At 31.7% G+C, this 15,546-nt stretch overlaps 1 protein-coding gene across 4 annotated transcripts in view; it reads left to right on the forward strand.

Annotated features, from left to right (window-relative positions):
* Nucleotides 1–15,546, forward strand: part of LOC118203668 (diacylglycerol kinase delta) — a 266,853-nt gene that overhangs the window by 178,413 nt on the left and 72,894 nt on the right. For all 4 annotated transcript variants that reach the window (XM_085816163.1, XM_085816165.1, XM_085816166.1 and 1 more), the window contains exons 8-12: nucleotides 7,449–7,577; nucleotides 7,675–7,937; nucleotides 11,855–11,963; nucleotides 13,859–13,998; nucleotides 14,424–14,481. In XM_085816163.1, the coding sequence (XP_085672289.1) occupies nucleotides 7,449–7,577; nucleotides 7,675–7,937; nucleotides 11,855–11,963; nucleotides 13,859–13,998; nucleotides 14,424–14,481 (699 nt within the window). The remainder of the gene's footprint in view (nucleotides 1–7,448; nucleotides 7,578–7,674; nucleotides 7,938–11,854; nucleotides 11,964–13,858; nucleotides 13,999–14,423; nucleotides 14,482–15,546) is intronic.

Genomic DNA, 15,546 nt, shown 5'->3' on the forward strand with positions numbered 1-15,546 from the left:
AGAAGTCACAAATAGCCATGTCTGAAAAGTAAGAAGGTTGGTGAATGAATGGAATTCCATGCATTTTTGTCAAGGCAGTCTGGATCAGGTGCAATGAATATGCACCTGATGTAGACTTGTCATGATGCAGCTATCAGTCATTGTATTGCATTGTCGTAACAGCAGTTTAGGTACAAATTTTGCAGCCACTCTTTGTATGTTCAAATCAGTATGCAGAATTGCATGTGTGGAATCTTTACTGACAGTAGCCTCTTTGACAGTCTCTCAAATGACAGTCTCCCTTTACTATAATTTCCACTCTTTCCACATGAACTGCAATCCAAGCAGCTTGTAACCTCCCAGAACGTTGGTAATTCTTCAGTGATATGTGGCCATTTTTCAGTTGTTTGAACCACTCTTTAATTTGCATTACCCCATAGCATCATCTCCAAATACCTGCTCGATCTTATAAATTGTTTCACTTTGAGAATCACCAAATGTTTTATGAAATCAGGTGCAATATCTGTGTTTAAATCTGAGAGAAATAAAAAATCCAACAAATACATATAACAGCATATCGCTTACAATCAAAAGCAGAGAGAAATTTCAAGTGTGCACATTAAGCTGTCTCCTTTCCCTGCATACAGTGGCTCATCCCAAACACCACTACAAAAGTGCTGAGGTTGGATAGTTTTTAGACAGACTTCATATGTTAAAGTTTCCAACGCATTGTAACGATATGCACACCTCTGTCAAACATTTACTTAATGAGAAGAGCTTCCTGTTTTGTCTAGAGATTGTCTGTTAGAACTTTGAGGAAAGTTGTTCGGAAACAGGCCCGGATCGAATAGGTGCGGGGCCCGATTGGATTTTTTTTCTGTGGGGCCCTCTCTATATATTAAATATTTAAATAAAATTCAAATTCAGTATATATATATATATATATATATATATAAATATATCAAATATCATGGATCATCAGACAGGTAAAACTTCTACATAAATTAAAAAATAAAAATGTTCAAAATACAAAAGCATTTATTTAATATAAACTTACATCACCGAATATGAATACATGAATTTACATATTTCTAAGTTTTTGTTCTGTAAATTCTTCTAAAATTGTTTGAAAATCTAATTTCTCTGCATTTTCTCTTTCAATAGACATAATTGCTAAACTATTTAATCTATCCTGATTCATTGTTGATTTCAGATAGTTTTTTTATTAATTTTAGCCTGGAAAATGATCTCTCTCCAGAAGCAACGCTTACTGGAATTGTTAAGAATATTCGGAGAGCAATAAACAAGTTTGGAAATGCTGTTGCTCTATCATTATCCAATAAAAATTTGAACATTTTAAACAGATTTTCAAAAAATTCTGAAGGAAAAATAGATTTCAAAGCTTCCATTTCTTCAACTAACATTTTCCCGTCTATATCAGCTTCTTTCACCTTTGGTACATCATTTTTTTGTTAACTTGGAATCTGTTAGAGAAATTTCTAATTCAGCTGCATGTTTTTGAAGTACTTCTTTTTCCATATTTTGAAAATTTCCCAGAAACCCAAATAATTCATTATGATTTTTTAATTGTTCAAAACAATCTTTTAGTAATTATGTACTTTATCTAAAACAACATTTAAAAAAAGATATCTTGTATGCATTTATCGGGTTTTCAATAGGTTCATAATTGAAATGTTTCTTTCTTTTCTGAAGCCTTTTGTTTCGAAATTCTGTTAATACATCCAAATCTTCTCCAAGAGTTTTTGCCTGAACTAAAACTTGTTCGAATCCAGTATTTCTGTAGTTGCTTAACCATTTAAAAAAGTTTTTCGAATGAAGAAAGTGCAATGGATACATCTACAGATTCACATTGAAGTTCCTCACTAACATAATTGATTTTCGACCAGTGATACTAAAATTTTATAATCTTTCATTGCATTTCCCCGAGATTCTGCTTCACTTTTAATTTGTGAATCTTCGGAAATTTCTGATATTTCGAAAAGAGCATCATAAAATTCACCTGTTTGGTATCTCACTGCTTTTACGCTTTGGATTCGACATTCCCACCTGGTATCGCAAAGCGGCTTCAAGAGGGTCTTTTTACATATTTGAGAAGTATTAACCATCTTTTTGAAGGTTCCAAAAACAAAACATATAGGCGTTTGAGAATACCAAAGAAGGTTAAAGCTTCTGGGCAAATTTTTGCCACGTCTCCCAATACTAGGTTATAATTGTGACAAATGCAAGGAGTAAAAAAATGCCCGTGGACTTTCTTTTAAGAGTCTAGCTTACACCCCGGAGACTTTCCCCTTCATGTTTGAACCATTATTAAAGCATTGCCCTCTTATGTTGTTGATGTCAAGTCCTAAAATTTGAATATCCTTTTCTAACACAAAAAATAGATTTTCTCCTGTGCTGCTCTCTACTTGTATAAATTTGATGATTTGTTAAAATATAGCAATATTTGAGCCTGGTAATGTTCCATTCGAAACATATCTGATGCTAACAGACATTTGTTCTTGATGACTGACATCTGGAATACAATCAAGAATCACGGCAATAAAATATTTCCCATATTTTATTCTATCAATAATTTTATTTTTTAGTTTGTTGGCTATTAAGTTTATTACAGTCAAAAGTCGTTAATCCGGACTCGTCGGGACTTCGGCGATTCCGGATTATGGATCATATGTTTAAATCGCGTAAGATGGCATGCAGAAATTCCAAAATAAAAAATATGAAACCGTAATTTATGAAATAAAGAACAATTATGATCTAAAGGGTATCAAAATTTACAAAAAAAGCTTAATATTTATTTGTTTACTTTATTAAACATTTCTTTCAATGTAAGTTGTATAAGTTGCTTCGTTTTATGTGATAATACTTTCTCTTTAATTCTATAAACAGACATCATTTTTTGTTCACTTTCAAAGTTCCGCTGTTCAAGTCTTGTTAATTGCTGTGCCGAGAATACTGACTAACTTGTCAATCGAAATTTTTTCGTTTTCACTAACCTCTCTGTCACATTCTTCATCTCTTTATCCATTTTTTGCAGCAATTCCACTTTTTGTTTGATGGACATAGAAACATACTTTCGTTTTGTGCGATCCTTTGGGAGCTCCAGAATCAAAAATTCTACTTGACATAATCGAAAGTTCAAGTTTACTTTTATAGTATTGCTCTTACAGTCTGCAAAAAATAATAAGCCGGATCCTATTCGAAAATTAGGGAACAATGCAATCATCAACATTAACTGAAATAGATAATTAGATAATTTTAGCTTACACCGTCCGTTATACGTAAAACGCGCACACGAAAACGTATTCTGCGCTTGCGCACACGCAAATGCGCAGTAGTAAGAGGTCTTGCGCGTACGCGTAAACGCCTATGTGCATGTGTCAACGCGGCGCATGCGCAGAAAGTTTTTAGCTTTGAGGTCCGGATTATAGATCATTCCGAATTATGGGTATCTCAATTAACGACTTTTGACTGTATTTCATTTTGTATTCTTTTGCTTAAATAACTTTGGTGTATTTGTTTTGTGATAATTCTTTGTATATGATCCTGCATAACTGGATCAAATTTTCTAAGTAATTCAAGTATACCTAGAAAATTTCCATTTCGTGCATCGCCTAGGTTTTCGATGCATCCTCTAAACACGATATTACATTCTGCTAAAAATTGAACTACAGGAAATAATCTTTCAAATATCTTATACAAACAAATTTTTTTTCTTGGTTCAACAATTTCGGTTGAACATTATCTATTGTTTGCTTAGCAGAGAAAGTCTTTTTTGAAGTTCTGTACATTTTAACATAGCTACCAAATGATTTTGTGATTTTTCATGTGTGGCTATATATTATATATATTTGGCCAGTTATTAAATCCTACAGTGGCTAGTGCAATTGAGACACCCATACTGAATAGCCAACAATAAAAATTGTCGGCTATTCAGTATTAAGTCAGAAATTATTCAGTCAGAAAATATATTCTGTCTTCTGATTCAGAATATATTATCCAGGGATGGCTTATTATTTCACCATTCGTAAGCTTTCTATGCAGATGCTCTTTTGAAAAGTGTGTTCCATCCTCTTTGCATGGAAACTCATTTAAGGTAATTTTTGCAGGACCTTTTATAACTAAATAATCTCTTATTTTTTTAGTAATAATCTCGGGCCAACACGCGAGATCATCAGTTATATTCCATTACTCCATTTTCATTCCAATATTTGCTTCTTTTTTTTCCGGCTCCAGTCTGTGTAATTGTGTTTCTTGTTCATTTTTTTTACTTGTTCTTGATCTTCTTCATCTTTATCATCAACTTCTTCATTTTTTGTCATTTTCTTCTTCATGTTTGTCAGTACTTTCTTCTTCACCTTTGTCATCCTTATCTATTTTTTAAAAATTTGTTTAAAGCACCTCCAGGTTTTTCACTTTCCATTTTCCTTTTTGCACTTAATTTCCTTTTTAGACTACCACTTGTGTATTTTCTTCCCACATCTCTTTCTCGTTTCAGTGGATTCGACATCTAATGATAAAATTATAGGTTAGGTATCCATTTTTAATCACATAATATACTTAAATATTTAATTTTAAAAATAATTGTTTGTTAATAAAGCTTATGTAATATAATTGGTACTTACCTTATTGAACAATTAGTATTGTAGTCACAAAATACGACTCTAATAATTATAACAATTAGAAGAATAGCGAACTACAAATGCAAGAAACAATTGACATTTGATACTAGCTATACATCCACCATTGGCTGGTACGCTTGCGCAACTAGTTGCGCGTGCATATACCTGCATAGTAGTTAACGTACATAAAGTAGTTCACGTACATAGGGCAAAATCTCTCTAATATAGGACTATCCTGATTAAATTCAATACATTTGACATGAACTTTTACAGGTATCAGTTTTCTATAGTATAAAGTATATATTATATAATAATAAACGCATTAATAAATAGCGTCCAGCAATGCAAACTTAAAATAAATATATTTTTAATTATTTGAATAATTCATAATGTATCAATTATCATCAAAAGCAGTTTGCTTTAAATTTAAAAAAAAAAAAAAAAAAAATTGTTCATTTTGATGATAACGCAGGACCCGATTGGGCCCAATAGCCCTTTATCCGGCCCTGTGCAGAAAAACCCATGGTGCGGTTTCTGGAAACCGCACCAAGTAACATCATAACTTACCCCATTCCAAGGTATTTCTGACAAGACGTTTAACAAAACAAAAGAGAGGGTCTTTTGTGTGAGCTTTTTATGCAGTGAAAGGAGACGCAACCAGCATCGTTGCCACATCCAGCAGCCATTGTTTTGTATTATGGCTGTAATGATTTAATTATTTTACTTATTAGTATTCAAGAAATTCTTATTATTAAGTTTTTAAAATAAATATTTAAAAGACTACTGCTCTTGTCTTTTCACTCAATACGGGTGTTCAGATGTTACAGCATGTTGATGGTAAATGCTGTGTTTAAATTCTTTCTGTTTTTCAATTCCATGGCATGATTCCATTGTTAAGACATAATAATTTATGTCTTTCAAAGTATAAAAAAAGGAAGCAATTTTAGTGCTAAAGTAATTAATTTTATAATCTAATTGGTCAGTTTTCCTCTTAACAAAAATGTTAGTTTTTAAAATTAAGTGTGAGTGAAGAAAATCTAAAAAGAAAAGATTTCACATCAGAGAAAGGGCATTACGGTAAATGTAACTGTGGAAAATTGAAATCCTGTGTTGTAAACCATTTTATTCGTATATAAGATTAGGACCAAAATGGAAAGGGAATGTAAGCCGTACCAACTACAGTTTAGTTGTAAAACATTACAGATATTTGATAGCAAGATGGAATGAATAGCAGAAAGGTTGTTCACTGAAAGCATGAATTATAAATCTATAAATAATACACAAACACTAAGGAATGGCATATATACACATGTTATAGTTTACGTGTATACAGGTACCATCCAAGCTTTGGGATGTGTAAACCAGATCATGTGACAAAAAATAAAACAAAATAACATCTGTAAAAACATACATCATTATATAGTACAAGAAGATTTGGAAAACAATAATCAAACACAAATATATTTTGGTTTGTCTTTCAGCTGTGCATATATTATACCGTCCATTTTCTCTTCCCTTTCTTTCTGTCAAACGTAAAAACTAGCTCTTTTGTAATGTATGGGCTTTGGTTTTTTCTGGTTTAAATACTGACAACTGCTCAATGGAAAACCTTTTCAGCCTTGACTATTCACTTATACAGTTACATATGTAGAGTCTCTTTGGTTTTGATGCATCCCATGCTAATTTTGTATCCACATACATATCAAATAACTAAGAAACCGGGACTTTAATTTCATATGTGTATATTTTCTAATGTATTATTTCATATGATGTTTCATTATGAGATTATATTCTCATTTCTCGCCCTTTGCTTTGACATTAATTTCTTATAAACTTAAGTAAAAATTTCTCTCCTGATAACTGTTGTGGTTTATAAATACAACTTTGAAATTTAAGTATCAAAATTTCAGTCTTAAAAATATTTAAATATTCAGCAGATATTGAAGATTAAATTTTTGCTATTTCTGCCTTATTGACATGGAATTGGGATGGAATTTCAAAGGTAGGCAATGTCTGTATTGCTGACCAGATCAAGACTAAATTTCAGAGACATCCCCAGGCTCGCTGTCTAATTTGATTTTTTCAGAAGACTGATTCTGCCTCTTTTGCCATATAAGGGGATAAGATCCTCATTTTGGTGATTTCCACTCACTTCCACTTTAACCACTCAACCAATTTTAAAATTTCTTTTCGGCCCATTTTTAACTTGTCATTAAATATTTATGGAACTGGTCCCAAATGAGCCAGAATGTTTTTTTCATTTTTTTCTCAACTAAAAGTGACCAGATTATGAATTCTCAGTATGCATACTGAAACTATCAAATTTTTGTTTCATGTGGCTGTAAAATGTTACAGTTTTTAAACTCCAAAATGCTACTTCTAACTGCTATGCATTTAAAATACACTGCTATAAAATGCCATATTTCTAAATAATTGTTGCCCCTTCTGTGAAGCGATAAATGTTATTTTGAAATTACATCTCTGATAATATAAAATAATATTAAATTAGCTTAATTTCTCTTATTATATGATAAAAACTATTGTAATATGAGATATAGCCTGTAGTAAGTTATTCAAATGTTAACATTTTAATGTACTTCTTTTATTATGCCTGATATCGTAACAAATTTAATTGATAGTAAGTACTTATGTATGAAATTTATCAAGGCATTGTATTCAAAAGGGAAGTTGAATCTTTTCTTTTTTTCCTTTTTCTTTTTTTAATTGAAAATTTTTCTTCAATTTTATTGCTGTGCTTTTGTGATTTTTTAATGAAATTTCTTTAAAATGCTTCTGAATTTTATATGTGTATTTTTTAATTTTGTGTAGAACATAGCCATGCCTCATCAGTGGTTAGAAGGAAATTTGCCTGTGAGTGCAAAATGTAGTATCTGTGATAAAACATGTGGTAGTGTTCTAAGGCTACAGGATTGGAAATGTCTGTGGTGTAGAGCAATGGTAATAAATATCTATATTTATGCATGCCATTTAGCAGATTATTGGATTTTTTATAAAAATCATTAATTTTCTATGTTTATTCTTATGTTTTTTATAGGTTCATTCTTCATGTAAAGCCCAATATCCCGAAAAGTGCCCACTCGGTGTCTGTCGTGCATCCATAGTCCCACCAACATCTCTTCATAGCATTGGAAATGATGAATCATGGGAAGCAACTTGTCCTCTTGGCTGTAGTCCTCTGTTAGTATTTGTTAATTCAAAATCTGGTGACAACCAGGGAGTGAAATTTCTGCGACGGTTTAAACAGTTGCTCAATCCTGCACAAGTTTTTGATCTCATGAATGGGGGACCAAGCTTAGGGTAAATTTTTTTCATCTTTTTCTGCAAGCATTATTTATGCTGCTTTAAACTAAGATGTTAAATATCTATTACCTTAATTTTTTTAATAGATTGACTATTTTTGTCCCCCCCCCCCACTGGCAAATTATGCAGTGCAAAAGTTCAAAGTCTAAACATCCAATATCTGGAATTATATAAAATCCTGACCTCCAGACCACCAACAACTATCTTTTAATATAATTTTTTTGTATGCTTTACTCATGCGCATTTGATATTTTTCATAATAAAACATGTAGGACTCCCAATGCTTAATTTAACTTCAGCACAAAATAAAATACCTCCACACTGAAGAAACTACAGGGTTCATACAGTCCTTGAAAGATCTTAGGCTTTTGGAATCGATTTTTGGTCCTTAAATGTCCTTAACTTTGGCCAAAATCAGCCAGAAGGTCCTTAATTTTAATCATCTAAAATTTGTCTGTTTTACAACTGCCATTTTAGAATTAGAATTTTGGAGGAGCATGTTTGGCGATTCATTGATAAATTTGGCAGAGTTGCCAACTCTCCCGTTTTAGGCGGGAGACTCCCGATTTACAATATATTTCTCCTGACTTTTTCTTATTCTTAAAATTTCTCACGATTTTTATGGAATTTGGCTTAATACTCTTTTATATGAACAAAAAAATGTGATTTTGGACGTCTGAAAGCAATTGAATTTTCTCTAGATTATATCTAAAACAAAACCTTGTGAATTAGATAACTTCTGCTTTGTGAGTGAGAGCATATACATATCCAGAAACGTCGTTCTCCAATGGGCATCGTGCTCCACTGCGTGTCACCTGGCATATATTAACCAATGAGGACAAAGCAAGCTGTTATTTGGATGTTCTTTAGTTACATCGGTCATTTTGTCTTCAGTGCACGTGCCTTTGGAAAATAGTTTTAGAAATTATCATCTTTTCTTATGTCCTGCGAAAAAGGTGAAATACTCATGTACGTTTCAAAAATCGTACACAGTTGACTTTCCTTCCATTATTTCCTCAAGGAAATGTAATAAATTTGCAATGTGTACCGCCTATTATTGCGATTTTTCGATTTCGCATGATGGAAGGGCGGATGTTCTCAAACATGTGCGTATACAAAAACACAAGGACAAAATGAGTTGTTTTGAAAAAAACGAAAAATTTAATTTTTATTGGGAAGCAAAGAACCAAAAAGTTATTGATGCAGAATATCTGTTCTCTGCCTTTTTACTGGAGCACAACCTGCCACTGAATACATCAGATCACGCTGTAGCTTTATTTAGAAAAATGTTTCCTGATAATGAAATCGCTATGAAATACTCAAGTGCAAGAACCAAAACAGGTGCAATTGTTAAAGAAATGGATTTGAAAAATAAATCTTCAGTTATTGATCGCATTAAAACAGCTCCGTTCTGCCTCTCTACGGATGGAAGCAATAATACCGATTTAAAACTGTATCCAATTAGTGTTTCTTTTTTTAATCCAGAGTCTTCAGAAAATGAGTGCAGTTTACTTTCTGTCCCCACTTTAGGACATTTGACAGGCTTTACTATAGCACAGCTAATTATTAAAACTTTAAAAGAAAATGTGGTCCCTCTGGATAATTGCTTAGCACTTGGTGCCGATAATGCACCAGTATTGGTAGGCTTGAAGACTGGTGTTGCAGGCATCTTAGGAAAGGAAAATTCAGATTTGCAGATTATGAGGTGCACCTGTCACCTCTTAAATTTAGCAGCTGAAAAAGGGGCAGCTAATTTTTTAACCACTTGCCTGATTATCCCGAGTTATCTTGGGTTCGTATATATTGCAGTTAACTATTATCCCATGAAAACTCGGGCAAAGCAGAATTTGTTAGTATTCTTTATTTTGTTACAGTTTTACTTAGCCTGAAGGAAATGAAAGGAAATATTCAGTTTTCATTGGCAGTTTGCCAAATTGTGTTGGTTGCACAGTTCTTTTGGAGGGACTGGTCATGTGTTTTCCTATTGTATAGTATATGTCGGCTTGTGTATTAGTAATGTATAAAAAAGGATACATACATTGAAAAAAATAAAATAATGGCGGTGGAGTAGCGAGCATAACTGGCACCCGTGGCAAAGTAACATTTTGGTGCCCGTCCCTGAAAAACACAGTGATATGATGAAAATCTTGTTTGCCCCTCTGTGAGCGGCACCCGGGGCATCATACACTCCCTTCCTTCTCTCTTGCTATGCCACTGAATAATGGCCATGATGCAAGATAGCGAAAGCAATGATTTTTCAGATAGTGATTCTGAAGAGGTGGAAATTTTTTTTTTTTTAAATCAAATTCAACGAGACTGTGTACTCTGTGCTGCTGTTAAAGAGATTCCAGCGGTAAGCCAGTAAGAAAAGAGACCAGATACCAGTGTAGAATGTCAGGTATCACTTTGTGTTGTCCCTTGTTTCAAAAACTATAATACAAAGAGTAATATTTAACTTTTGGTAAAAGTTTACAATTGGGTGCCTCTTGTTTTTTGCGATTCTTTTTTGACGCCAAGATCGGCACCAGGAAATTGCAATTTCAAGATGACTGCTGCACAAAACCAAAATAAAAAGTAAAAAAATTGCACAAACTCTTTGTCTATGTACACATTGATCTGTTTTAACTTTAAAAAAAATCCCAGAATTGCACAAACTAGGCATTGCGCACTGCCTTAAATTTGTCCATGTACACATCAATCTATTTTCATTTAAAAAAAAAAAAATCAGGAAGCTAAAACAAAGTTCAAACTATCATGGTAACCAGAAATGAGGTTTCATCACCAAAATTTTTTTAAAAATTTTGCTAATCGAAGGGGCACCCAATTCTACACTAGAGCCTAACTTTTTTTCATTTGCCTGAGATAACTCGGGATAGTAAACTAATATTATAACTAAATGCTTTTACACTTTCAAAAAATTAAAAATTCAACTTAAAACCTACATATTTTGATTTGTTTTGTTTCATTTTATTTAATAATAAAATAAAAAAGTGATAATTTTTTGCAATTTTTGTCAAAAAAATTTTTAAGGGAAGCGGTTAAAAACTACTCATGCGATTTTTACAAAATTTAGCAGTTTGGCATAATTTTAGTCGTAGAATCAAAATATAGAAAAAAAAAAGGCATGTAATTTCAGAAAAAGTCCAATTTTTTGTCAAAATACCTATATTAGAACAATGCTATATATAAATCTAATATATATCCTAAGTCGCGCTTTCGAGACATGAAAAACGCAAGTTGAATTTCGTCAATCGGCCCAGTAGAATGAGAGATATAGAACTGTCCTCCCTCCCCCCTTCCCACAGTGTGCATAACAGAAAAATACCTAAACATTATACTTAATTTTTTTTATATTATGAGCATTGGGAGGGTAGAAAGATTTTTCTCATCATATCTAACATGGGTAACATATACATGATAACAGTAAAAATTTAAATTAATTTAAATTCCTCTAGTGGCTTGTGTTCTGTCCATTAACAACCAGAATATCAAATTCATTTTAAATTTTCAAAATATATGGCTTACCCTTTTGAAGGTGGCTATAAAACGTTTGCAGTTTATTGTGTTGAATAATTTAGGTTGCTCTCATTATCTAAAATCACTTTGTAGCATTGGGAATTTTATTTCAATAAAGTGGTTTCCTTCTTTTAAAAGAAATTTTTGTATTATAAACTGCTTAACATAGAAAATTTTGACTTGGCTAGCTGTTATTCACATAAAATATTTTTGTGAAATTTCATCAGATTTGTCATCCCTTTAATTGAATATTGATACTAATAGTTGTAGTTTGTTTAAACATTAATAATTTTTCACATTTATGTTTTCAGTGAGTGTTTTCTTTTCAAAAATTGAACAATTAAAATATGAATTTCTCTTTATTTATTTTTATTTGCTTTTTAAAAATTTTATTGCAGCTTGAGAATGTTTAGGACGTTTAATCCATTCCGTATTTTGGTTTGTGGTGGTGATGGAAGCGTCAGTTGGGTTTTGACAGAAATTGATAAACTCAGTATGCATAATCAGGTAATAATTTTATTTAATATATATTTATTTAATAAATGTTCAAGTTAATTTTTATTAGTAACCTATATGACCTTAAGTTATGCATTTGTATTTAAAACTAACATAATGCATTTTAGAAGTATTTGAATTATGATTGACTGTGTGTCCAACTTGAGTGGCTGTTGATATTTTTCTTGAAAATCAGTATATATATTGTGTGAGCTAGTTAATTCTGTCATCAAACTTCATGCTTTTTGAACACCTGTAATATTACTAAGGAACCGCCCATACAGAATAGCAGTTAGTGATGCTGACTGCCTAAGGGCCTAGATTCGTATCCCAGACAAGGTAGGGATTTTTGTAAGTACAGTCAAAAGTCATTAATCCAGACTCGTCGGGACTTCGGCGATTCCAGATTATCGATTTTCCGGAATTATAGATCATCAGTTTAAATATGGTAAGATGGCATGCAGAAATTATAAAATTAAAAATATGAAACCGTAATTTATAAAATAAAGAACAATTATGATCTAAAGGGTGTCAAAATTTACAGAAAGAAAGAGCTTAAGATTTATTTGTTTAGTTTATTAAACATTTCTTTCAATGTAAGTTGTTTAAGTTGCTTTGTTTTATGTGATAATACTTTCTCTTTAATTCTATAAACAGACGTAATTTCTTGTTCAGTTACAAAGTTCCGCTGTTCAAGCCCTATAATTGCCGTGTCAAGAATATCGACTAATTTGTCAATCAAAGTTTTTTCATGTTCAATAACCTCTGTGTCACTTTCTTCACTATCAGAAGCAAAATATAATGATGAGGAATTTGATTTAAATCATATCAAAGACGGAATACATCGAGATGAAATACTACATTTAGTAAGGAATTAATAAGCCAAATAAAATGAAAACATCTGCCCTGAAGATAAGGATAGTGCTGACAGATCAACTTCCAATGCATTGCGCGCCGCGGCGTTTCCCCCCTCCCGCCGCAGAGCAGCGTGAAATTGATAAACAGATTTCGGAATGGTTAGGTCATTTTTTGAAGCAATTCCACTTTTGTTTAATGGACTTCGAAACATACATTCGCTTTGTAGATCCTTTATGTATTAGTCTATATATATCGGAAATTCTATTTGACATAATCGAAAGTTCAAGCTTACTTTTATAAAATTGCTCTAACAGTCTGCAAAAAAATGATAAGCCGGATCCAATTCGAAGATTAAGAAACAACGCAATCTGCAACATTAACTGAATTAAATAATTTTAGCTTAGCTTATACCGTTCGTTATACATTAAACGCGCATGCGCACACGCATATTCGCAGCCATAAAGGTCTTACGCGTCAACGAGATGCATGCGCAGAAAGTTTGTAGCTTTGAGGTCTGGATTATAGATCATTCCGGATTATGGGTGTCTGAATTAATGACTTTTGACTGTATACGGTATCTGTGCAGCAAGTGGGCACTCAAAATACATAGCAAGCCAAAATCCTTGTAAGAGGTTGGTGATAGGAAAAGAGAGGTGGGAGATCCCAGGGTCGTTTCCTTTGGAATTCCGATTGGGCTTGAAGATTAGCAGTTAATAAAACCTGGCAGTGCCTAATAAGCTTTTGCAGATGCGCAAGTGCCGTCTTTGCTTCAACTCATACCTGTAATATTAGTGAAAATAAAACTAGCTGAAAATCAGTTTATTTTAAAGATATAATTAAATTCATCATTTTACTGTTCCTTTGTTCATTTATGCAAATGTTTTGGCTCTTGAAGATGGAAAAATATAGTTCAGCTTATTATAAAAACTTCAGCTGAGTATTGCTCAGAGAGTAAAAACACCTTGTTAAATTAAGAAATGTTTATTTGCTGATACTTAATTTTTTACAAAACAGGGTTTTATATAAATTTATTTTAATTTCTTTTCCAGTGTCAAGTAGGTGTTTTACCTTTAGGAACAGGGAATGATTTAGCACGTGTTTTAGGATGGGGATCTTCATGTGATGATGATGCTCAGCTTCCACAACTACTGGAGAAGTATGAGAAAGCTACTGTAAAAAGTCTAGACAGGTTATTATGAGTACTTTTTATTTTGTAGTGTTATTACAAGAAGATTTCTCATAAAAATCAATTTAGTGAATATAGGTTTATGTTAAATATATGGCATTATTATGCAATTTTCAGCTTATAAAATAAAATAATGAAATCCACCCCATGAACAATGTTTCATATTTGTTAATTTTTCATTATTGTGCCTTGAAATCAGTCATATAACTCTTTAAAAAATTAATTATATTCTTTCTTTAGTTAATATCTTTGGAAATTGTTTATATGATTGCAATATTTTTAGAATATTTTTATGTGGTACATATGCTATGTCAGTAGTTGTGGTGTTCTCATTGTGGTGCAAGATTATATATTGTCTAGAATAGCACATTTTAGATAATATATGATATCGCATCTTAAAAGCAGCTATAAATGTATATTTTTTATAGGTGGCGAATTATGACTTATGAAGGAACTATGTTAGGACCAAGAAAAAGTCAAACTCAGGTAATTAATTAATATATTTTAGTACAATACTATTTAGTTACTCTCTAATTACTAAACTCCAGCATATTATAAATTTAGCTATATATTAAAAAAAAAAAAGCTTTAGAATTTTCCCATATATTACTGAGTTGTATACATTTTAACTGAATCCTTTTAATCCTCAAGAAAATGTGCTGCCACATTTTATGTATTCCTTAACATTTTCTTACCAGAAAGTAATACTAATGAATGTAAAATAATTAATTGCTTTAATTAAACTATTTATCCCAAAACTTGTTTTCTATAGAACTTCTGTTTTATTTAGAATTTCAGTAGTTCTACTTTGCATCTTAAATAAATTTTTTAGTGCAAGCTATTGGCACAATGTATGCATCGCACACGCACTCATGTGAATATCTTTTCTTGTAATTTTATATTCCAGGGTACATTTTATAATTGTAAATAAAATTTAGTTTTCTATTTTCAATTTCTTTTTAACTTTCATGAATTTTACTTTTCAATATTTAGCTTTATCACTTTCATGTTTTTTTAAGATTTTTAAAGCAGTTTCTTGTTATCAGCAGTGCAGTTAGGAATTTTTTACCTTTTGTTTTCAATATATTTAACTTTTGTAAATAAATCGATATGCAAAAGCCTGAGTTATGAAGAGAAAATTGTGAACTATTATAAGAATGAGTAAAAAAATAATTCGAATTCTGCAAAAGTGAATTTTATTTACTGACAAATTTTCTCGTATAAATTGCAAAAGTTCACTTGGCAAAGTACCCCATTTTTTTTAAACATAAATTATTGAAATTTTTTATTCTTCCGTTTTGGTGTTTTAAGGAACTGCATAGAGATCATTAAACATCAGATAATTAAAAGACATTTTTTACAGAGATTTTAATATTTATTATCTTACAGAGATTTTAATATTTATTATTGCATGTATTACACTGAGATTACTACCAGGAAGTATATATTTATATCTTCTAAGTAATGAAGTAGTAAGGGAACGGATTTGAAACAAGACCAAAGGTGACTGGTTTTTAGAATTCATAATTCAGTTTTTCTGTTCTCTGCCCC

Source organism: Stegodyphus dumicola, chromosome 4, assembly GCF_044657685.1.
Source record: "Stegodyphus dumicola isolate Sdum_Otavi_A_Nest chromosome 4, ASM4465768v1".
Taxonomy (NCBI): domain Eukaryota; kingdom Metazoa; phylum Arthropoda; class Arachnida; order Araneae; family Eresidae; genus Stegodyphus; species Stegodyphus dumicola.